This window comes from Helianthus annuus, chromosome 11, assembly GCF_002127325.2.
Source record: "Helianthus annuus cultivar XRQ/B chromosome 11, HanXRQr2.0-SUNRISE, whole genome shotgun sequence".
Lineage (NCBI taxonomy): Eukaryota > Viridiplantae > Streptophyta > Magnoliopsida > Asterales > Asteraceae > Helianthus > Helianthus annuus.
The window spans coordinates 170677649-170703416 of NC_035443.2; the positions used below are offsets into that span (position 1 = coordinate 170677649).

General features: G+C 35.9%; 2 protein-coding genes and 1 long non-coding RNA gene across 14 annotated transcripts; 1 reads left to right on the top strand and 2 right to left on the bottom strand.

Annotated features, from left to right (window-relative positions):
• Positions 1-200: 200 nt before the first annotated feature.
• LOC110911205 (probable F-box protein At2g36090) lies at positions 201-1446 on the bottom strand. Its single transcript, XM_022155810.2, has one exon. It carries the CDS (start codon positions 1394-1396, stop codon positions 275-277), a length of 1122 nt encoding a protein of 373 aa, XP_022011502.1. The 5' UTR covers positions 1397-1446; the 3' UTR covers positions 201-274.
• Positions 1447-10185: 8739 nt separating this feature from the next.
• LOC110911199 lies at positions 10186-16282 on the bottom strand. The gene is made up of 3 exons (XR_002576894.2): positions 15531-16282; positions 14545-14629; positions 10186-10336 (listed from the first exon to the last, which is right to left on the bottom strand). It is a non-coding gene; the product is annotated as an uncharacterized LOC110911199 (long non-coding RNA).
• LOC110911164 lies at positions 10909-14134 on the top strand. 12 transcript variants are annotated; one of them, XR_002576891.2, is made up of 8 exons: positions 10909-11236; positions 11869-12012; positions 12097-12179; positions 12269-12328; positions 12413-12472; positions 13095-13167; positions 13754-13835; positions 13915-14134. XR_002576891.2 is itself a non-coding variant. In XM_035980071.1 (7 exons), exons 3-7 carry the CDS (start codon positions 11892-11894, stop codon positions 13804-13806), a joined length of 390 nt encoding a protein of 129 aa, XP_035835964.1. In that variant the 5' UTR covers positions 10909-11236; positions 11488-11593; positions 11869-11891; the 3' UTR covers positions 13807-14134. The 12 variants fall into 12 exon arrangements, 5 of the variants coding, with proteins under 5 accessions (XP_035835964.1, XP_022011452.1, XP_022011460.1 ...); XR_002576893.2 differs by having other exon boundaries at positions 13754-13827; XR_004872860.1 differs by having other exon boundaries at positions 13095-13163; positions 13754-13852.
• Positions 16283-25768: the final 9486 nt, after the last annotated feature.

The following is a 25768-nucleotide window of genomic DNA, read 5'->3' on the forward strand; positions in this document are numbered from 1 at the left end:
GTTAGTAAATAAAATGAGAGGTTGACACGTGTCTAAGGTAAATGTGAAGGGGACAAGTGTCCCAACCTTAGTTCTTTTATTATATATAGAGATTTTGCTTTTTTAGTGCAACATATAATGATTGTTTTTAGATCTTTCATTTATCTAAATTGATATTTTGCTTATCTATAACTAAAATAAACTTTTCAAACAAGAACATCTTAAATTTACTTGTCCCAAAAGGAAGATAAACTATCCATACTTAAAAATACAATACAACTATTATCTTTTCCATTTAATCTCTTTTTAATATAAACTTTTTAACAATCAAAACAAAAAATAAACCAATAGAAACACACAACCAAAAAACCAAACACAAAACATCTAGTGTCCCTTCTACCCTTGACTTTCTCTCTGTACTCTCTCTCCTCTCTCTACTCTCTCTCTTCATCTCCTCGTACCTCCTATGTCTCCTCCTCCCTTCCTCCACTTTATTCACACCATTTCCCCTTTTACCCTCCATAACCCTATGTAAAATCCCCAAACTACCCCTCCCATCTAAACATTTTCCATCCATACCCTCAATCTCCATCACCACCTCCCTCAACTGCATATTCCCATTTTCCGACACACCGGAAACCACCACTATCCGGCACTCCACCGCCGCCACGTCATCTCCGGCGAGAATTGACCCGAACCGGAGCTGCACCTCGCCGGACAGCCAGTGGCGGTTCACCGAGACCGGTTTAATAGACGAAAGATTAACCGATCGTTTATTAAACCGGTCGATTAATATCCAACTTAATGTAACATCTTCCATCATTGCCGGACACGTGGCATCACCGGAGAGAATCACCGGTGTTGTGAATACGTTCTTCGGGTTAATTAAATCGATTCTGAATGGAGAGAATTGGAACCAGTCACCGGTAGTGGTTGTTGTTTCGGTTTTTGTGAAAATTGGGATGTTCCGGTAGTGGATATCGACGGTGGAGATTAATTCCGGTGCCGGAGATGACGATGGTGGGGGTGGGGGGAGGGTGGTGGGGTCTGGGGTGGGTAGAGGGAAGGATTGGGAGAAGAAAGAGTAGTATCCGGTTCGGGTTCGGTTATCGGAGAAAGTCGAAATGATGTCGGCGATATAATCGGTGGCGGTGGAGGGCCATGTTGAGTGGCAGATGGTGGACCAAAGGTGGTGGTGGTTGTGAGTGGTGGAGAATAGGGTGGAGGCGCATGTGGCGGAAGCTAAACTTGGGCCGTCGAGGCGAGTTAGAATTTGAGTATCGAGTATATCCGCGGGTACCGATGAGAGTCCGCTGGTGGTGGACGATGGTGGTATATGGGTATCGGGTATGACTGCGGGTATTAATGATAGTCCGCTGGGTGCGGATGATGGAGGGTGTGTGGTGGTGTGTGACATTTTTGGTTTTAGTGGTTTTGAATTTTAATGATGTCGATGAAAGTGAGAATTGGAGTTATATATAGTTGTTTGATGGTTTTGAAGTAGTTAATTCAATTGGCACGTTGTAGATGAAGGATACAATTTGAAATTTTAATTTATATATTTACAAATCTTCTATCTACTATAATAAAAGAAACCAACTATTAGACATGTGTCATTCATTCAAGGTATCCTCAAATCTACAGTTATTTTATATTAACTAAATAATTAAATAATAAATTAATATTAAATTTTATCATACTTTAATAAAATATAATCCTAAAATCTAAATTGTTAATTTAATATATTTTTTAAAACAAATACCTCTCTTCCCTACTTATCTTATATTAAAGAAATAGTAAATTACAAGTTTTGTCCTGTATGTTTGTCCCAAATTTCAGGCGCTGTCCTTTACTTTTAAAATTGATGACTTTTGTCCTTAACGTTTTAAAATATTGCATGTTACGTCCTTTAGGCCAAACCCAGTTAAATTTTTTGGTTAAATCTGGTCACTCAAGGGCATTTTAGTCTTTTTATCCCATTTATTTAATTGTATTTAAAAAATAAAAGAAAATAATTTAAAATATTATTATTATTTTAACTATATATATAACCTCCATCACCAGCACCCTTCACCACCACCAGCACCCTTCACCACCACATCCACCTCCACCTCCACTGCTACTTGCATCAAAACCCCCCCAAAAATCAAAAATCTAAATACCAATTCAAGATATTCCATCTCTTCCTGTGTATGCAACCGTTCCTCTTCCTCCTCTTCTTCCTCATATTCACCACCCTCATCTTCATATTCACCAACATCATCTTCATAATCTTCATATTCCTACATTAATGTGACCATAAACAACAAAGCAGACTTATAAATTAAACCCCTAAAATACCAAAAAATTATATATGCATAACTTGAAACCCAAAGTTGCTTACATCTAAATTAGATTCTGCCATTGCACTGTTGAATCTTCAATCTTCAAATATCCCAGCCAACACTTGACATGATTGACAGGCCTTTCAAATACAATAAACTAAATTAAGGTTAAATTGCTAAAGTTAGGGGAAAGTCAAATTGATAGCGTAAACCTAAAAAATGAATATGGAAACATCAATTCAACCTTACAAAAAAAAAAAAAAATCATGAACCCTAACCCTAAACTTCCAAACTTTTTTTACCCCATTTATTTAAATGTTATCCTAATTTATTAAATATATAACATTTTTTATTATTTGTTTTACAAAATTATATTTATTCAACTCGGGGTTTTTAAAAATTTAACTTTCATTATTATTTACTATACAAAGTTACATTTATATAACCCGTGTAATACTCAAAGTTTTTAAAGATATAACTTTTTATCATCTGCTATGTAAAATTAGATTTATTCAACATGTGTAATACACGTGGTTTTTAAAAATATAATTTTTTTATTATTTGGTAGATTTTTCAACCCGACTATACACGGGTTGTTTAAAGATACAACGTTTTTAGCATTTACTATACAAAATTACATTTATTTAATCTGTGTAATACACATGGTTTTTAAAGATATAACTCTTTTTTAGATATTCAACATATGTAATATACGGGGTTTTTAAGGATTTAATTTTTTATCATTTGGTAGATTTATTCAACCCGATTATACACGAGTTTTTTAAAGATACGACATTTTTAGTATTTAATATACAAAATTACATTTATTTAATCTGTGTAATACACATGGTTTTTAAAAATATAATTTTTTTTATTATTTGATATATAAAATTACATTTATTTAACCTATGCAATATACGAGTTTCATAAAGATATAACTTTTTATTATTTAATATATAAAATTATATTTATTCAACCCGTGTTATACACGGGGTTTTAACCTAGTCTATACTATATAATAAAAGAAACCTGTTTTGGGACACTTGTCATTCTCTCGTTTAATAATATACTAATAATAATATTTAAACTAATCTAATACAAATAATAATAATATTTAATCTAATCTAATACAATTTCTTATTATTAATTTAATAACCTATTGTTAAACTAAAACTTCAATAGAATCTTAAATCCTAGCTAAACAAGTTTCGAAAAATTCATAATAATATTAATATGTTAGACTAAATATATTATTGATATATATATATAATATATTATTGATATATATAACTAAAATTATTAAATAATATTAATAATAGGTTTAGAATCAAATACAAAGATTCAAAAAATAAGAAATCGTACAAAGGGTATCAAATAGACTCTGATTGACCTCATTCAACCGACATTAGAGCCATCTTATTGAACTCTGCAACATTAATTAATATGTACGAGTTGATGGGTTACATTTATATTAACTCATTTATGTCAATATGGTATGTAAATGTCTCTGTTTTTGTTTTACATTTACAAGAAATATCTATACTATATAGTTTAAATTGTTCAACCTGTGTAACACACGGGGAACTAGCCTAGTATAATATATATATAAAGAAGAGGGAATTTACAAAAGTAATATCTATTAAGAAGAGGGAAAACATTAAAACAAAATCTAATAAAATAGTAAATCTTACAAATAATCAAGTTATTGATGAATAAATACTGGCATTTTAAGTTTTTTTGGGTAACGAATATGCTAGTTAATGTTATTACTAAAATACTAGTGCTAATTTCCGCGAACTTTACGGGTTTGACAAAATAAGATGTTTTCGAGGTATTGACAAAAAAACATTATACGTTTATGATGTGCATACGAAATTCTCCAAAAGAAATTATTATAGAACTCTCAGGTCTATAAAGTAGATAAAACAACTAACGTACTATTAATATAAATAAAACGAATAAATACCTTATAACCCGACATGAGCTATATTAAATTTCAATAAAAACAAATTAGTAGAATATTATAACAATTTGTAGCCTTAAAATATACATTTTAAAACCACTGAAACTGGCACAACTTCATATGAAGTGTTAATAAATATTTAATTTCTGAAAAAAATAAAATACCTCATTTTCTACAATATGATTATGACAAACTTACAAAGAGCAATTTGATATACTATTTACAACCTTGAATCACTTCATACCCAATTGTTGTACATATACAATCTTAGAACCATTATAACGTCAAACCCTCTCGATGTAGTATATACAACTTTATAACATATTGCTATGAGGCGCACGAGTCATGAACACAAAACTGTAAGGCATGAATACATTCTTAGTAGATATAAAGTTTATGCGCGCTACTCACTATATACAGATTTAGAATCATGAAATGTATAAATCCATGGTCTCTCCTATGGCCAGTGTATAATACTCCAACCCCTTCGCTTCGTATAACCTACTATAAGCATCCTACCACGGAATTATAATCTTCCAACCCTTTCGCTTCGTATAACCTACCATAACGCCTCGTATTTCCGTATTCCTATATTTAGAAGTTTGTATTAGCATTCTTTTTTTAGAAACCTTACATTCGTATTTCAATTTCAGTCTCACAATACGTGGCGTTAATCTTAAATGGAATTAATGTTTTATACTTATCATGTTAATATCCACACTTGTTCGTTATCCAAACAATCATCCAATACGCGTTTATAAGTGAAACCGAGCCCCATTATACTTTTGGAACGTCACTTATACGTACATCACACTTGCATCATACTTTGGTACCCTTACCATGCTTGAAAAGTAGCAAAAACACAAGTTTGTAACTGAAATATCAAACAAACCAAAGTTTAGGGGCCAAATGTAAGGACCTGCAAAAATGTCCCAAATCGACTCGTAAGTGAAACCCGGACCCCTGAAACCCTAATGTGCATGAAAAATCAAGAAATCAAGAAAATTGGATTTCGCGCGGGCCGCGTAAGCCATAAGGTAAGGCTACGCGGGCCGCGACAACTTGAAAGTCTCCGGATAAGCTTAAGGGACACGTGTCGTCCACATGTCAAGACCACCAATGACTCAGCAAACCCTACTGCCGCCTTTATGGCCCTCGCGGGCCGCGTAAGATCTTATTAAGGTTTACGCGGGCCGCGTAAAACCTAAAATGTTGCTATAAGTAGCCTGTGCATGGGACTTGCTTCTGTGTTCGAAATCTCAGTCTCAAAACGTTCATATTTTGCTGAAAACAAGTTTTTCGGTGTCAAGACGCTGCTACGAATCCAGGGTATTAACTCGATCATTGCTACGTTTCAAACTGCTCAATTCTTTTCTTTCCTTCGGCTTTTATTATGGCAAATAGTAGCTCGAGATTATACCTTCTAAATCCCGAAACTCTGCCTGTATTAGGGTAATAGCTCTAATCACTGGTACGATACTTTATCCGATCGATTAAAACCGATCCAATGGATGTTTAAGTGCTGCCAATATCTGGCTATACTTTGTCATTCATTGTGAGGGTTTCGATCTCGTGATTATCGTTAAAGTTGAATTGAGATAATACACTAATACGAGTTCCATTGTGTCTAGAAATTAGAACTCATAATCAGGAAGCTGTTAAACTAGTATATCAACTTAGCTATTAAGATAATTTAGCGGTTAAGAAAACTTAATAGCTACGGAAACTTAACAGGAAAGGAAACTTAGCAGTTAAGTAAGCTAAGTAAGTTAATTAATTATCAGCTAGTTACGTTATCTAATTAATCGGCTAAGTAAATTACTTGATTAAACCGTTAAGGAAAATTAATCAGTTAAGTAAGATTAATTAATCAGTTAAGTAAAATTAATTAAGCTAAGCAAGATTAATTAAGTTAATCAAGATTAATTAAGATTAATTAAGCTAAGTAAGTTATTTAGTTAAATGGTTAAGTAAACTTAATAGTTAAGAAAAAACTAAATAAATAAAAGGAAACTTAATAATTAATGAAACTTCCTAGCTAAGAAAGGAATCTGCCTTATCTATAAATAGGAGCCTTGGATTTCATTCTTCCTTGCTCATTTCTTTTCTTCTTCTCTCTATACGTTGGTGTTCTAACCAATAATCACCGATGTGATATTCTGTCCGATCGATTCAGGAACCAACTAACGAATGCCAAAGTGTTGTACTTTGTGAATTTCGTTAAACGAATGCCAAAGTGCTGTACTTTGTGAATTTCGTTGAACGAATGCCAAAGTGCTGTCTAAACAAGACTATACTTTGTAAATGTCGTTAAGGTTCTGATCTCGTGACAATCGTTAGGTTTGATTTGGTATAACACTAATACGTATTCCACTCTGTTAAACTAAATGTTTAACCACTCGAAACTCTACCCCTACACTTACAATCAAAATGGATGCTTAATCATCAGAAGATTCAGAACTATAAAGTAAATGCTTGTTTAATCAAGACTATATGCTAACAAGGTGAGTCATTCTCTTTTTATTAACAGTGTTTTACAATACTCCAATTATTTTCAAAGTTATAATTACAGGGATTAAGTCGTGGTTATCTTGAATCACTGGCAAGTGGGGTATTGTGCACATTACTAATTTCTCACGGTTAGGTTCAAACCTAACAGTGATAATCATCACTACTTGGGTGAAAGGACCCAGTAGTGGTATGACCATCGTCACCAGGGTGTGACACGGGGCTAGATAAAAATAAGATAGTAGCCATTGTAATCTCTCTTATGCTATAATTTATAACAATGTGTCGTTTTGTACAAAAATGTATGAACTCACACGTATTTCCTGCTGACCAAACCTTTTTAAAACGCGTTTCAGGTAATTACAGTAGATTGGAATAAGAGTGATGATACGACACCAAAAGGCTTAAAGAAGTGGCTTATTTTGTCAATTGAATTAAATTAAGCAAACATGGTTTCATATATTCGGATGTATCCCTTATTGAAGCTACCTTTGTAAAACATGGGTTTTATCCCGTCTATTTAACAAATAAAATCTGGTGTTTTCTAAACTCTGATATTTTTCCTAAGTCACGGTCCTGATGAACATTTCCGCTGCAATGATTTTAAAATAACCACCGGTACTACTTGACTGCTCGCGGCTCCCGTCCAACGTGTGGTCGGGGGTCGTGACACCAAAATGACAGAAAACACACTTTTGTGGAAAATGAGCATGTGGTGCCCGGTGGGCAACTAAGGGTATCCTCCCCGCGGGACGCGAGGAGCCCTAATCCGCATAAGCATGTTTCCTTCATACGGGTTGGTCCATTTTCTCACCTCTTTTCCTCACCAATCAACATCCAAACTCCATTAAACACTAACCCTAAACCTCTACTATATAACCAAGCTTCCATAAACTTGTGTTCACTTTTCCAAACCCTCTAAACAATCTCTAAACTCTTCAAATTCGCGGCTTATCAAGTTAATGGCAAATTACTTTCAAGTGTATAAGTGAGTTCTACACTCACTTTCTTCATCTTTTCTCAATGTTTTCTAATTGTTCTTGTTTCTAAACTCTTTGGACAACCACTAGGGATGTTAATCAAGGTTCACCAAGGTGTAACCAAGTTGTACATAACCATTTTGAGGTCCAGCCTTTTGTTTTCAAGTTATCTTTTATTAACTTTACATGAACTTATCAAAACTTGGGATATCTTGTACATACCTTGTTTCTAACTAAACCTATGGTTATGGGGCTTGAGTATGGTTGATTCTCATGAGTTTAGAGGTCTAAACACCTCCTAAACTTTCTGTTTTAACAAGGTTTACCTACAAGTGTTGAGACCATCCAAGTTCATCATCTTCGATGTGGTGGAACTTGTGTTTTGGTAAAGTGTGAACCATGGAAGCTTTGGCTCTCTAACCTTGTTACACTACCTCACTTGTTGATTTACCATATTCATACCGCTAAACCTCAAACAATTTCCAACAAAGGGATAAGGCTACATCACGTTCCCAAACACTTTCCATGTTTGGGATGCACGCATCTAGCTAGCTCACTTGGTTGTTTGAAGGTTTAGTAGGTTTAAGTTCTTATTATTTTCACATTCGTGACCAACTGAAATTATCAACAAAGTTGATGATTTTGTACTTTGGTGAATTATATAATGAGGTTTAATAGATGCTAATCATCCTACCTCCTTGCATGACCATTTTCACGGCACCTTATGTTATAATTTACTATGACATATAACGTGCCCTTTAAATTCCGAATCTAAAAAATTAATCAAACCTGCAACTCACACACCTCCGTTTCCCATCTTAGGGTAACTTCGGTGTTCTCAACTCAAGACACGTCAAACTCACGTACGCGGGAATTACTACGCAAACCGTGAGTATACTCGATCCCATTTACCGTTTTACACACTTTGGGTTCAACATGTACACAAATATATACAAATCACATACTCACGATTAAACTCGTTTATGCAAATACTCTATCCGTTACAAACATGATAATTGTGACATTCTCGTTACTACATGCCATGCTTAAACTTGTGTTCTATATGCTCATTAACTTTGCAAGCCCACCTTAACAATTATAGCGCTATAGGATTAACGCACCACCTGTATTCTTGTGGTATTGTTAAGTAAACTATTTTACGGCCTTGTTGTTTCGACGATAAGGATACGCACGATTGCGGTATACTTTGGTTTGACATATAATTAACACATGCTAGTATAAACAATGTATGCAAATTACCATGTTGGATATAAGACAACTTTTAGTCACAATTATGCTATATGTTCAAACTTGTATACTCGCCAACTTTTGTTAATTATATTTTAATACATGTTACAGGAAACTAGTGATGACGCTTGAAGAAATATATTTAGGATGGATTTAGAAACACACTTAAATTCTTATTTGTAAATATATTGTTGTATTTGTTTAAATTGAAATTGTTGTACTTTCACATTTCAAGACAATGTAATCCTCTTTTAGTATGAAATGAAACATAATTTATTTAAATATTGTCACATTTCTACGTTATGAAGTCTCGAGCAATCATGTTTTCGTCTCACTTCAATATTTCCGTCATCGATTGGGGTGTGATACCTCTTACGTCATGCGAGAGGATTTCCCATTCCCTATTGTGCGACGCGACAGGGTGAAATTCCTGGATTTTTGTTTCATTTAGTTCTTTGATCAACCATGAACGTTTTGGAGCTCAGTTTTCTTCCAAATTAGCTTGTTTTTTTGCCCGTTTCAACTTCTTTTCTCTCCGAAGACCTGTAAATCACAAACTGCTAAGTAATATACAAAATCTATGTAAAACGACACAATTTGGACACAAAACTGTACAAACTATACACAGAACTAGCTGTATTTTGCAATACATCAATTGCATTTGCAATTCAAGTCATGGTGTTTTACATCTGAAAGAACTGTATTAACATTCAAGGTGTGGTGTTTTAAACATCAGAAAACATTGTATTGTGATTCATGACATAGTGTTTTAACGTCTGGAATGATTGTATTGTTGTTCAAGTCATGGTGTTTTAACATAACCGATTCGATGCCCTTTTCTACCATTGCCATCATTAAAGTAGGACCTTGATTAGAACCTTGATTCTCTAATTGGTTTAGATTGGCTTCTTAAGGCTGACCAGGTCTTGTGCATTCCCAAGCAAAGTGCCCGTAGGAGTTGCAATTAAAGCACCTAATTGTTGACTTGTAATGTCACTTACCTTGGTTACCTTCTCGTCCAAGTTTTTCATTGGCTTGATTGTAGTTAGTTTGATCGTTTCTACCTTTTCCACGACCATAATGTCACACCCCAACCAATGGCGGAAACATCGGGATGAGACGAAGTGTGAAGATTGCTGGAGACTTCATAACACTATTAGTGGCAATATTTAATTCAACCGATTTCATTTCATAAATAAATTGTCAAAACATACAAGGAAATTCAAGTGACAACATAACATAACAAAATTGATACAACGATTTAAACTTAAGGCGTCTAAATGAGTATCTAGGCATCTTCGATATCCATTTTCATAGTGTCATCAATCATTAACCTGTAACATGTTTAAAATACAATTCAATGCAAAAGCAAAGGCGAGTATACAAGTTTAAGCATAAGTATAAGTATAAAAGTTTAAAACAAATCCACATGGCAACTTAGTCTATACGAGATCAACCTAACGTGGCATGCAATATTTCTAGCCAACCTCTGTTTACGCAAGAAAGTTTAATTAATTCAACATGACCCAAGTTTAAGGGGGGCGGTGCGTTACTCCTATAGCGCTATACATGTCGAAGGAAGGCTCGTGAGAGCTAATGACTAAAACATATCACATAAATATGGTCCACGTAAGCATCAAGTATCATAGCATAGTATTCATGTATAAGGATTGTTTTGTGCATTGCATAAAGAATAAGTTTAAGTGTAGTTTAATAGTAAAACATGTTACACCCCAAAACGTGGTAAACATAAAAAGGGGGTTGCGAATATACACTACTACACAAATGATTAAAAGATGCTAAGGCAAAAGCTATAAGATGCGGTTCACCATCAAAACCGCATCTTATACACTACCTTATACACTAAATAAAAAAATATGGCACCAAAAATTGCGGTTCACTCCACAACCGCACCACTTAACCCTCAATCCCTCAAAATTTCCCCTAATTCGTATTTGCCGCTCCTTATTCCCGGCTTCCCGCCCCTAATTTCCCATCCAACCCTTTATTGTTCTACCACCACCAGACATTCCCCATATTTGCTGATAGGGCAAATTTTAATATATGTTTTTCTCTCCATTGTCGACGGTAGCGACTAGCGACTCTTAATTCGTTCAAGCACTGTAACAACCATCGGTAAGGAATAACCAAAAAGCAAGCAGGCAACAACTGTGACTTTTCAGAACGTTATTTTCATCTGGAGGATGAAAATGGCTTTGACTGCGTTGATAACTGTAAGTCTCATCATAACCCTCTCTGTTTCCCTACAGTTAGTCTCATATTATTTCCATATTTATGTTTTGATTGGTTACCTAGGGTTTTAGTAGTATTTTTTCCGGATTTGTGAACTTGAAGTTTAGTTTAGGTTGCCATGGATGTCGTATTGTATGCCAGGCTCAAGAAGTTGACCAAGGCTAGAATCTTCTACTATACAGTCATGTTAAATCTTTTTGTATTGAGCTCTAGCCCTAGTTTTTCAATGCAGGTAATTATTCAGATCGTTATCAGTGTATAATATTTCCTTGATGTAAGGATACGAGTATAATATACCAGCTTATGTTTGAATCAGAGTCATAGATGAATTTGTATAGGTAATATATACTTTCTTTGGTCATTTGTGACGATTTTATCCCTTTCACCATGAGCTTTTTGAGTACTGTTAATTTCTCTAACATGCTTGTAATATTAATAGTTAAATCTGGTAGGTTATGAACATAAGGGCTTCTGGCGGGTTAAAAAGTTGGGTTATTAAATATGTCTGGTCGTTAACATAAGGGCTTCTATTGGGTTAAATTCTAAATGAGTTGGCCTGGTTGAAAATCTTAGAACATTGATGGCTTATTCTATTTTTCTTGTTTTTTCATAGGCTTTGTTTTATTGAGATTTTTGATGTCAGACGACTTCAGATGCACTATGGAACATCACTTATTAGGTAAGTATAACTGCTTCGTCTTCTCGAGCTTTTTGATGTCAAACTACTTCAGATGCGCTATGCAACATCACTTATCGGGTAAGTATAATTTACTGGTCAGTTCTCTAGATTTTTTGATTTAGACGGCTTGTGAACAATACCACACTTTTTGATTTTTTTCAGAGGTCCATCGACTCCAGCTACTTTTTTGGTTGTATATGCTATTTTTGGGCTCACCTTTCCTGGAATTTATGACAAAGAGAGAGGTGTCTACACACAATCATATGATCAGTTATCCTTCAACACGTAGTGTTTTATTTCCTTCTCATCTTCTGTTTTTTTTTTTAATTTGCAGGGGCTATCATTTGCTTTTCCAATTCCCTCTCAGTATTCTGACTGTTTCCATAATGGGAGGGTATAAGTTTCTCTTGATCATATGTTATTATTATATAATTGTGTAATTATTAATGTTAATCTTTTATATTTTAAATGAAAGCAGAATTGCCATTGGAGTTTCCTGATGGGACAACTCCCGTAACCTGTTGTGTATGTTAAGGAGGTTCGCTGACTTGATTTTAACTACCTTAGTTGTTACATATTTACACATTTGTTACTGATATTTGATTTGAAATCCCCAATTCATGTTAATTGGGTAGGATATTTGACCAATTGGTGTATGGTCATCGTTTTGATGATTGTAGGTGTGGCCATTTAGATCAAGGTTGATAAGTTTTGCACTTTTGCAGGTTGTACGGGTTGGATAACGGGTAAAAATTTGCATAAGTCACTTTCTATTGAAATTAAGTGATCATTTGCAGGTTGTACAGATTGTAGATGGCCATTAAGATTATTTGTGATACTATTTTTATGGGTAACCCATTGTCGTAGTTTATTCTATTATATGTATATTGTATTGATGTGCTTAGCAAGCAATTGATAAATGGTTTGCTTTTATATATGAGAAGTTGGACACATACAACTTTATATGTGCTGTTAACTTTGGTATTTAATTTGCATAAGTCAATTTCTATGGAAATTAAGTGATGAAGCATAATGTTTCCACATGTGTAATGATAGTCTTTTTTCTTATTTGTTAATGCAAACAATTACTCATATAGGCAGACATCTCCAATTTGAACTTTTTAGATCATCTATTAATGCTAAGGTTTATGATTTTTCAGGATTGTCAAAAGGATTTTCAACAAGAAAGATTCATGCTGCTTTGTTCTTGGCAAATCCTATTCATTGGTGTGGGTATTGTTCAGATGCTCTATTTTTATAGAATTTGGTTGCCTAAGTTACTTTAGTTTCTAAGTTTTCTATTGCCATCACTACGAATATGGTTACTTTGGATAATGTCCTTTTGGTAATTGTCTTGTGCTTTTCCCTATTGATTTCATATATAAATTCACAGCATCTAACAACAATGTCTTACTAACATGCATAGCAAGTTGAACGCCAGTATATCCCTTGGGTAGGTTATACAGTAGTGGTTGGTATGAGGGTGTGCGTTTTATTGTTTAGGAAATTGGGATTTTGTAGTTTATGATGATATATGCCTTCATTAAAATGATATTAGGGCTTGAGCTGGAATCTAGCCTTTAACTAGTATCCAGTGCAACTTAACAGATTAGGTTCAAAAGAAATTCTAAATATAAGTGTATGTGTAATCTATAGGTGATGCTTCTTGTATCTACTTTAAAACATGTATGTTTAATTTAATATTCATCAAACCATTATTCTTGAATTCTAGCTAGCTGCTCTGCTCTATAAATTGTATAGTTGTATACTTGTATGTGTAATCAATGGTCCTCAAACCTGTATTCTTGATGTTTTGCAGACGTTGTGTTTTGTTTGGAAAATTCTACAGTTCGGATTCCAGTTATGAATTGAAGACGTCAGTTTGGGTTGAAAGTACATCGGTTCGGGAAGTTATTGCGTATGTACACTTGTGTATACATTTTAAGCTCATTTTATTAATGTAACGTTATATTTTGTTAGGCAATACGGTTTGGTTCCAAGTATGAATAGAAGACGGTACAGGGTTGCAAGTATGAAGACATCGGTTCGGGATGCTATTGTATATCACTTTCATCATCTAAAGATATATATGTATCTATGTTACTTTAAAACTCTTGTAATCTTGTGTTACTTTGAAACCTTTGTGATTTGTATTCTTGTGTTATATTATATTGGTTCTAATTTAATTTTGTTTTTTGTATATTTTGTTTTCATTTTTAGATAATTTGTTGAAAATATATTTTTTTTTGGGAATTTTTAATAAAATTTCATGGAAATTAACAAATTATATCTATATATAATTATTTTACTCTAAAACACCAAGAGATGCGGTTTTAGAACCGCATCTCTTGAGTATATCAAGAAAATATAGTTTTTTTTGTTAATATATCAAAAGATGCGGTTATAGAACCCGCATCTTTTGATTATATTAGGAAAAAGTAGTTTTTTTGTTAATATATTAAAAGATGCGGTTCTAGAACCCCATCTTTTGGACCCGCATTATTTGGCATATAGGCAAAAGATGCCTTGCCATAAGATGCGGGTCTATAACCGCATCTTATAGGAAATTTAACCGCATCTATTAATCAAATTTGTACTAGTGATACTCACAATGGTTGCGTATGGAGATTCCTTGAGATGACGCACAAGTAAGGATTGGAGGGAAAAAAGATTCCGAAAGGATGAAACGTTTAACCTAAATGATTAAAATAACACGCAACGATCTTGTTAATATTTAGGTTAAAGTTTAGTATTTTTGTTTATAAATTAATTATTTAAATGTTAATATTTATCTCATTTTAACATTTAATGTTATAAAAGAATTAAAATGATTTGTTAATTATCTAGGCTATGAATGGAAAAAAAAAAGAATTAAAACAAAAACAATTAATTGTTGGTTTTTATTATAAGTATTAGGTTTGTTTTTAGAAAAACTGAATATGAAAATTGAATCATCGTTTTACTAAAGAAATATATGTGAATATCTACAAAGATTAGAGAAGAAAAATTTTTAATTTAACTTTTGAAAAAAAAAATAAAGTTAATTCTAATTAGTAGACGCGTATGGCAAAATAGCTTATAAAAGGCATTTAGATTATTTTACCAAACACATGCATGCAGTATATGTATATGGATAACCATATCATGCAAGGCAAGTATGTTTAAATTACTATTTCATAAAAGAATGGTGGGGTTAACTTTTGAAAGAGGGTTTCAGTTTAGATACAAAAAAACATATATTTTAATATTATAGTAATAATATTTATATTATTTCTAATTTTAACTTGAAAGTAATAATAAACTCTTTTACAATGAAAATAAAAGGACTTTCATGTTGTCTTCTTCATGTTCCCAAACGACAGAAGCTGTACAAACAAAAATCACCATTCCTAATATAAGTTATAATCATTAATGAAGAGAAGGTTTGAGTCTTTATTTTACTTGAATACAGAACATCATTATCATCTTCATAGTGGAATAATCAAAACTCCTCTGTTAGTGAATTTTTTTTATGAATGATCAATAAGGTTTTGGATCTTTATTTAATTCATGAATAGAAAAGAAATAAAATGGCGGGATTTACGAAAGAAGTATACCGAAAACTGTGGAGTCCCGTCGTGATGTCGGCTCCGAGCTCCGGTGTCGTCTTCGAGTTCGAGACGAAGTGGCGTTCCATTCGTCGCCTCCGATCCTCCGGCAACGTCTCAATCTTTTCTCCGGTGAGAGGTGTCCTTGTTTTCAGCGGCTTGGCTCACTCCGCGGACTTCTTTAAGAGTGGAGAAAAGGATATTTATTAAAGCTTCAGAAAACAACCTTTGTTTCTTATAGAAAAACGAAGTTGTTAAACTTTCCGAATAGAAATGGATCGATAACAGTCATCATCTTCTTCGTTACCGAACAGAGGACGTCGTGATACCGTCGGGAACTTCAGGCGGCTCCGGTGAACTCCGGTTGAGCTCCGATGGTTTGCGGTTTCTCCTGCGAGTGGTTAGCGAAATGGAGAGATGAGAGGTATGCGAATGGTTGTGAGGGTGTGGGATTGTTGTGCAAAATGAGGTTTATGGTAAGGATTGAAAGGCATAAAGGTGCTTGGCTTGCATTTATGATCAGGTTCTCGAAACACAGGAAACGTGTAAAAGATACCGAGTCCCGAGAAGAAGGCATTTTTGTCTAGTATAGTTTTGGCGGCAAATTTGGTTGGTCACTACGTCTTTGTTTGAATAAATAGTCAAAAGCATTCTTTTCTTTCTTCCTTTCTTTTTTTTTTTAATTTTATCAACATATTACTTTTGGTTCAATTGAAAAAATTACGTTCCCCCAACATTTAAGCTAGCACTTTTGAGTTTAAAATTTACTATTATAATTATTATTATTATTTAAACTTTAAGAAAAATATTCAGGTTATTAGATAGTGCATAGAGTAATAAAAATATAAAGCTTAAAACTTGAAGAGGTGGTGACGAAATTTAAACTTGAGGGTTAGAAGAATATTCACTGCCTTTCAACCATAAAATACAAAACACAATACAACCCTTGAAGTGTAGAACTTGCATCCAAAAAAAAGAAACTTTTGTGTCTGGGTATCTTTTTAGTTAACCCAATTTATGACTCCAAAACAGGTCGGATTTTGGGAATCAAATTTGACGGATGTTACACATAACCCCGTCCTCGCCCTAGCCCCGACATCGGGAGTTTTAACTACTCGAACTGCGTCCACAACCTTGATTTCTTCTATATTGTTCACTATTTTCCTCATCTCCAGAATCGGTTTTTGCATACATCAATTTGCTCTCTCTTTCAATGTTTGCCTCTTGACCTTTGATTCTTTCTTCAAACGCTTTGAGTCATCCAACACAATCTTCGAAAGTCATGTTGTTCAAATCTGCAACCTGCTAAATCGTTGCCACAATCATGATAAATCTAGTTGGCATGGCATCGAGTAGTTTCTTGACAACCGTGGCATCCTCAAGTTCATGGCCAAGACTATTGAGCTTGTTCACAAACTCAGATAGTTTACCGACAAACTCTTCAACTGTTTCACTATACTTCATTCTCAAGTTATCTAGCTCTCATTTGAGTGTTTGATACCGAGCTTCTTGCACCCGATCGGCACCCAAAAATCTAAATCGTAGAGACTCTCAAATTTCCTGAGCACTTTGGTGAATTATTATTAAGTATTTTATATTTATTAAGGATAATTGTTAGTCTTAATTATTATGATTTATCTAGGAGTTTATTTATTTATATAAAATGTTTGAGCCGGGTTTGAATTAAAATGAGTCTAGTATAAACAGATGGTTAAATCTATTATAATTTAGTGTGCTTTGGTTGATAATAAAAAGAGTCAAGCGGTGTTCGTTCAAATCGCGTTTATGTGTTCGATCAAAGGACCCGATTGTTCCAACAAAATGGTCGGTTGTTGGTGGTGGTTCAAAATAGTGGTTAAGAACGTCTCAAATTCATAATCTAATTCATTTTACAAATTTACCAATCATATATCATTGCCTCAGGATATAAAAACTGAATTTCAGCATACGTAAACAACCTAACGCATAACATGTTTCAATTCTTTTCAAACGTCATGTGATAATTAAGCAACATCCTACACGTCACACGTGGGGCTAACATGTACTTATTAACGAAAAAGTTGAGATTTTAACATGTCTTGTACACCCTGCATTAACTGTGATACAATACAGTTCAACCTGGAATATAATGTTTTGCTAACCAAACACCCTTTAATGCTTTTTAATTGGTTTGTTAAAATATGATTTAGGGGCTGTTTGGTAGCCTCTTAATAACCATTCAGATGCTACCTCTTAATGGTTTAAAACCTCTGAATGAATAAGAGGTAACCTCAAGTCTGAATGGTTAAGAGGTAACCTCTGAATGATAAATCATCACATGTCACATTCTTCTACCTTATTATTGATAAAATTCTTAATGGTTCCATTAAGAGGTAGCCTCTTAATGACCATTCAGAAGCTACCAAACAGCCCCTTAATTGTTTTGCTAACTAAAAAACTCTTTAATGCTTTAACTATTTATTAATTATGATTTAAATATTGGCAACATCTAGGTGCAAATTTTTTTAAAGGAAAAAAAGAACTAACACATACTTTTATTTCTTTTTCCGAGGCAATTATATATATATATATATATGGGATAGGGATCATGAGTGAACAACATCCTTGTTTGTGAACTGTGTGAACTCATCTTGGCCCTTGATCTAGTTTAAAATATAAGGGTAGAATTATCATTACAATTTAAACTTAATTAGGAATTTAATTTTAATCTAAATTTGAATGTGATTTAGAATATATGTTTACATGTAACTGCCCCACAATCTTGCGATCCATAGCATGTGATCATATATTTGAATTCAAGATTCACCAAAAAAACAAGTTGGCATCCAAATTCTTATTTTTAATCGACAATATCATTCTTCTTTAATAATCTGCATTTATTTAATTCAAATGATTTTTTTTTTCATTTTAGTACTCATATCATGTGTTTTTTTATAATGGTTAGACTATTGATTAATCACATTTATACTGTATAGCCACTTATGTAGTATTACACCTTGTCCAAAACACCAAATTTTGTATGAATACATAAATATAAGATTGAGTGATAACCATATGTATGATGAGGGTTTTAACTTGTCGTGTCTTCTACAAGCCAACATCTCTAACAATAAAGTACACAAACAATACATAAACAAAAAGATACTTAACCAAAACTAAACATTTATAGTTAAATAAATACGCAACCATATAATAAAAAATATAACACCATCTAAAACAAAGTACCAGCAAGATAAACAAAAGTCTAACAACTTTTAAGCCAAAAAACCAACATTTTCTAAACCAGTTTCATGTACCAAAATAGAAAAATAAATCTAGGTAACAAAAGACTTCTTAGCCTTATCATATTCTTCTGCTCCTGCCATTATTCTATCATTGATGTCCCTAGCCACATAACATATTTTTTCCGTAGTAGCGTCCACTTCGCTTCACTTCGTCATAGCCAGTGTTACATAACACATATTCTGTGACAACCCTCACTAAACCAGGTATCCGTACGACTTAATTAACTATTAATTGTTGCTTAATTACTGTGCTTAACTGAAAATACTGATGAACTGCTACTTGACTGTTGATACTTGTACACATCTGCATCGTACTTTGATTTCCGTCGCTACATTATTTACTTACTGAACTCTAGTGACAAACATGATGCACAAAAGCACAGTAGCATTTGAACGGATAACCTATTGAACATGCTGATAAAGCCAGCATCAGGCAGACATTGCCTCTAAGGGCCTGTATGAGCCAGAAATATTTTACTACACCCATAGTGTGTGTAGGGATACAAGGGTTGTAGAACTGCGTCTCTAGGAATAAGATATAATGATTGGATGTGCCTAAAACGTACTCTAAGCACAAAACACAGCACTTTTATCAACATACTAGCTTCTAGCTAACTAATAAAGTGCCAAAACATGAGGAAATATTCCTGACACTTTGCAGAATAAATTGTGTCGCTAAAAATATTATTTACGACGCTTAAAAGATTACTTAAGCACTTTAACAGATTACTATCCAACCGAACAACCGGACTATACCCGGAACATGAAAATATTGCCAAAAGTATTATTGGTCTTTTTCTGAGCCAGTTAGGGTCCCTGATTACCCTAACACCCGTTTTATAACGTATCATACAACTAACGGAGTTAACCCCTAAAGTTAACCTACTTAACGTAACTAAACACTAACTACACCATTGGAATCGAACCATAGGACCCCCCCTGGGCCGGTTTGGTCCCCTTGTAACTAGATAGTACACTTTTGATTATTAAATTGATCCATGTCTCAAATCTAGATGACATAAAACCCGTTGGACGATGAACATGATTTTGGTCTATAAATACCCCACCTTATCACAAGAGATTTCTCACACTTCACAACTCAACACACACACTCCCTCTTGCTCCTCCCACTCTCGGCCGAAGACCCCCCACCCCCATCCATCCATTTTCGAGTCTTGTTCAATCCATTCCAAGCATATACAAGCCTTTCGGGTCACGTATTAGGAGCCTCGGAGCAAACGGAAGCGGAAGGACCTCATTATCTCGCTTTTATCCACCTCTTTTCGCCTAGATTCTTCCCTAGCCCCGAGCTATAGGTATAATGTTTAAAACTCACTCTCGATCATATCTAAAGTGGTTAATATGATTTATAACGGTTAAAACGCGGAAACCCATCTTTTGAATCTTTAAAGTTCACTAAAACTTGAATTTTGTTGGATAAAAGATCATAACTTGTGTAAAAGTTGTAGTGATTGAATATGTTGATTATTGAGGCCCGATCTACGATGTGGTGGCTCTGATCATCGTTTAACCCGACTTTGTTAAGATCATAGATCTTGACATAAGCTTGTTTCTATCGGTACAAGGGTTAAAAGGTGAAACTCTACCACACGAAAGACATGAACTTGTGTAAAAGTATTTTGACTTGTAAAATAGTATTTAAAACTAGCGGATCTACGCATGTACAAGTGGTATATTCGTAGAACCAAGTGTCGAGAAAATCATGTTTTATAAAAGTCGTATGACACACTAACAAATGTGATTTTTACAAACTACAAGTGTATAAACACTTGTGAAACGAAAGATCCGCCAAAGTAACAATTTTTATAAAAGTTGTCGGGAAGTTGTAAAGAATGATTTATTCTAAAAACGGGGTTTTTACAAGATTAAACTATTTTACACATAGATCCACCAAATATAAGGAGATCTACACTATAGTTTTCGGAAAAACTACAAGTTCATGTAATAATGCGATTTACTTACTAGTCGGCAAGTTTGGTGTGTTGAAACTAGTTTGATGTGTCGGAAATTGATTGGTTGATTTAAAGAAGTGTTGAAATGATTTTGTAAAAGAAAATGATACGCTTGAAAGCGTGGCCACCTCCAGTTACAGGGGAAACTCTGGCGAAATTTTTCTAAAAATATAACACTTAGAATTATTTACAAGTGTTAAACTATTTTTGAGATGTTTTCAAAATATATTTCGCCATGACTTTATTTATTAAATAATCGGAGGTGGGATTTTCACAAAAACTAAACGTGATAAATATTTATTCGATAAATATATTTTTCACCACACTGTTTATGATTATTTTGTGAAAATATATAAATATTATTTTTAGAGTAAAAATAATATTTACAAACGTTGACGAACCCAAAATAATACAAACGCTTACACGACAAACGTATAAGTTACAACGGTAATTATTATTACCACTTAATCGTTAAAACGTAACTTACGCTTTATACGGAAATACTCATGAATGCGTATTTTGTCAACGTATTATTTTGGAAAGTATTAAGTGAAGAGAAAATATAATATTTTTGAGGAAAATATTTATATTTTGGAATAAGAAGTAAAAATATATTAAGTGGGACTTAATGAGAAGATACAAATACACATGTATTAAATCCCCCATCCTTTGGAAGGAAATTAAATACCAAGTATATACAAGGAACGGTTGTCTAACTGTTTCCCAAAACTTAAACTATAAAGCTAAGGCACGACCATCCGTCCAATAGAATTAGCACATGTAGGTCGTTGCACAGCTGCCTGATATTCGGAGTACTTGGTATAGCGACGCACTGACTGTGAGTTCATGTCCCCCTTTTCTCTTAACTGTTTTCAGTTTTCTAAACTGCGGGGGTGAAATACATGTTACAATGGTTATGATTACTTTATACATGGTATGGTTAGCGTAAGGAGGGTTACTTTTAGATCATGTGAATGGGTAGGCGGAAACTTGAGGTCATTAATCCTCAGGGTAGGACCGAGGGGCAGGAGCGGTAGATCTATTTGGGTGTAGCGAGCCCAGTCTCAGGTCCAGCATAACGGACCTTGGGATGACTTTGTTCCTGACGCATAAATTTGCTAGGTTTGAGCCTTCCTACTTTGATTTCACACATATCAATGGCCTTGCAAACCGTTGGTGATCTCTTTTTCCTTATTTGCTACATACCAGGATTTTTGATAAATACAATGGTTTATTTACTCACTTTCGCATGAACTCGCTCAACATTATTGTTGATTTTTCAACTTACATGTATTTCAGGGAATTAAAGATCTGGCACGGTATGGCATGTTTTCCGCTGCATTAGTCACCAAGGTCATCCAGGGTTTGGGGAATGTGACTCTTTCCTGGACAAGTCACAGTCCTCGAATCATGTTATGTTATGTTATGTTTAGGGTTGTAATGTTTGTGGGACAAGTTTATGGTTGAAAAGGGTGTTAACCCGTTAAGACAATGTTTTGATATTTTATTTTAATGGATGATCTTGCATATTTTTAATTCATATAGCTTTGTTATGATTAAGCTATGGTATTAAGAAGTCACACCAAATTAACCACGCTTCCGCAAAGCCAGGGTGTGACAGCTTGGTATCAGAGCTCTGATCATAGCGAACTAGGATTCCTTCTTGAGTCTAGACTATGATCACTAGGGCTCTCACGAAAACATTTTTACTGCATACTACTTAAGTCCAGATCCAAAACCTTTTTATAAACAAATGTTGAGCGCATTTTATTTATTATTTTTAGGCTCAGTCTGGGAGGCTGAGGCTCGGTCTGAGAGACTGAGGCTCGGTCTGGGAGGCCGAGGCTCGATCGAATGGGTCGAGGTAGTTGTCTAGTGGGACTAGGGAGTCAGTCTGGGAGGCTGGGAGAATTTGCTAGTGGGACTAGGGAGTTAGTCTGGGAGGCTGGGAGAATTGACTAGTGGGACTAGGGAGTCAGTCTGAGAGACTGGGAGGCTAGTGGGACTAGGAAGAGCAGTCTGGGAGGCTGGGAGAATTGGCTAGTGGGACTAGGGAGTCAGTCTGGGAGGCTGGGAGAATTGGCTAGTGGGACTAGGAAGGACAGTCTGGGAGGCTGGGAGGCTAGTGGGACTAGGAGGATTATGTGATTATTATTTGGTAACTTATGTGATTACCTAATTTACTGATTATTTGTGCATATTTGTGTTTGTGTTACAGACACATGGACTCACCAGGCACGGGTGATTCGGATACCACCGGACCTTTACCCATAGTATCTGACGACATTATATCCTCAGAGCACGAGGTGCATACCTCCGATTACACGAGCACTGATGACGATGACTTCCAGCCCTTCGCTCTGCCCGACGGCGCTGATGAGCCTATTGATGACCCTCCTGCTGAGTACTTACCCTTAGTTGTGATTCCGGCTCCTATTCCTTTAGCCGTCTATCCCGCATATGACTTGCTACTCGACGCCAAGGCTGACGGCGATATCGATTTGTTTGAGGACGAGCCTTTTGAGGATGAGATTCCGGATGCAGCCCTTCTTCCCGCTGGCAATCTTCTGATGATCGCTGACGCCCCTGCTGAGGATTCACCCGCACATTCACCGGTCCCAGACTCCTTTGAGTCTGTGTCATCCGCACCTTCTCACGAGGTGAGCGCACAGCATTTTGCACACGATTCGGATCCTGACCAGGCATCCTCAGCAGCACCTATTCCGAGCTTTGCATTTGAGCATGACGACATAGAGGATTCTGATCCCATTTTCCCTCCGGGGTTCGACCCGGATCACGACATTGAGTTTATCCCGATGGACCAGCTCATGGAGGACCCCGCTGATCCCGTTGACCCTATTGATCCTGAGTTCGACTTTGATATGGCTTTTGATGACCATGAGCCTGCCTTGGCTCCTGAGCAGGCAGCTGCTCTAGATCCTATGCATGAGCATGACCTGGTACATGCTGGCGTTCCTGTTGAGCCCATTATAGCTGACCCGCCTGTTGGCGATTTTCCTGTTGATGATGTTCCTTTGTTAGTTGGTGATCATGTTGTTGCTATCGATCCTGTTGTTGATCCACCTTTTGTTGCTGATATACCGGTCGACCATCCTGTTGCACCAGTTGACCCTGTCATTGTTCCTCCATTTGATCCCATTCCGCTCGAGCCTGAGCACGCACTTTTTGCTGACCACATGGATCCACCCGATGAGGATGCTCAGCACGGTTGGATACCTGCTGACGAGGATGTTCCACCTTTGCCCCCTCAGATCCCTGTTACACGATCTGTTGATTTCACTTTTCAGGTTCCTCAGTTTGTACCTCCAGCGAGGCCTGGAGAGGGTTCTTCAGCCCATCCTTTTGGGCACGTACCGATGTCTATTCCCTTCATGCCCCAGATGTCATCTGTTCCACCCTCTACTTCACCATTTCATGTGGCACCATTTGACCGCACCAGTGAGCCCTTGCTTTCGCCGACGCCATCAGCCATGCCACCTACTGACCCATACCATTCATTTCATATTAGACACACTATAGAGGACGTTTTGATGTCCTTCGTTCATCAGCATGAGTCGCACCAGCAGCGTCTCCAGGAGCTCGAGAGAGCTCAGCTGCCACCGTGTTCATGCCATGGTCAGATACACTCCCCTCTTCAGCCAGGTCGATCATTACCCCCAGATTTTGCTGCTCGTCTCTTTACCCTAGAGCAGCAGGTTGCTTCTGTTATTCGCACTCAGCAGGCTATGGAGGAGGATTGGCTTCTGTTACGCCGCTTGCTTTACCCTCACTTTCCCCCTCCTCCCCCGCCATCCGCTTAGAGCTCATCAGTGTTGTATAGGTAGACGTTGGTGAGACGACAGCGATTGTGACTGCACAGCATTTTGGAGACCATCTGATGATACTGACTTTTGTTGACACTTATTTGATGTACTTGATGTATTTGACACTGACATGATATAGTTTTTGGACAGGGGTGATGTAGCCCCTAATTGATTGATGATTGTATGACACAGTGATGTACTGATACACTTACTACATTGTGGTCTCGATATATATGGCAATCGCAGTATTCTCACCATATCTGATTCACTTGATTGCTTATTTATATTTTTGTGACATGGAATGTTGGGACATGGGATGTTGTGTATATAATATTTGTGACATGGGATGTTGTGTGTATAATAATCGTAACATGGGATGTTGTGTGTGATATATCGATAACATGAGATGTTATGTGCTATTACTATTACTATATACGTATGCTTACTATGGCCTGACCGACGTATACATCTTTAGAAGATGCCGCCAAGACGTCAACCTCAGCCAATGCCCACTACTCAGGACGAACTACAGCAAGTCATTGCTGCTGCTATTGCTCAATATGCTGCCTCTCAAGGAGGAATGAGTGGAAGCAACTCTGGCAACACGGGCAACAACAACAACCCACCTCATGGGTGCACCTACAGACAGTTCTTGGACTGCAAGCCCGTAAACTTCGATGGCACAGGTGGTGCTGTTGCTTTCGTCCGCTGGGCTGAGAAAACCGAGTCCGTACTTCGCATGAGCAAATGCGCGTTGGATCAACAAGTCACTTACATCTCAGGGCTATTTTTGGATGGAGCCCTATCATGGTGGAATCTACAAGTCCAAACACTGGGCAAAGCTGCTGCTTACGCACTGACATGGACCGAGCTGAAGGAACTCATGCGCAAGAAGTACTGTTCTCGCGCCGAAATTCAGAGATTGGAGACCGAGTTCTGGCATCTAAAAATGGAAGGTCCTAAGATAGCAGAGTATGTTCAGAGGTTCCACGACTTGTCGCATGTGGTACCCTACATGGTTACGCCTGAGTTCAAGAGGATTGAACGCTTCATTTGGGGATTGGCTCCTCAAATAATCAGCATGGTGACCTCCTCCAAACCTGCAACTATCACAGAAGCCATTGATTTGAGTGTGGCTCTCACCGAAGAGGCAATTCGGTTGAACA

Excerpts from the sequence above, each read along its gene's own strand:
- LOC110911164 (XM_035980071.1), top strand. The coding sequence starts at position 11,892 with ATGTCAGACGACTTCAGATGCACTATGGAACATCACTTATTAGGTAAG. Across the intron at positions 12,329-13,094 it reads ACTGTTTCCATAATGGGAGG|GATTGTCAAAAGGATTTTCA; the intron begins GTATAAGTTTCT and ends ATGATTTTTCAG. Across the intron at positions 13,168-13,753 it reads AATCCTATTCATTGGTGTGG|ACGTTGTGTTTTGTTTGGAA; the intron begins GTATTGTTCAGA and ends GATGTTTTGCAG.
- LOC110911205 (XM_022155810.2), bottom strand. The coding sequence starts at position 1,396 with ATGTCACACACCACCACACACCCTCCATCATCCGCACCCAGCGGACTA.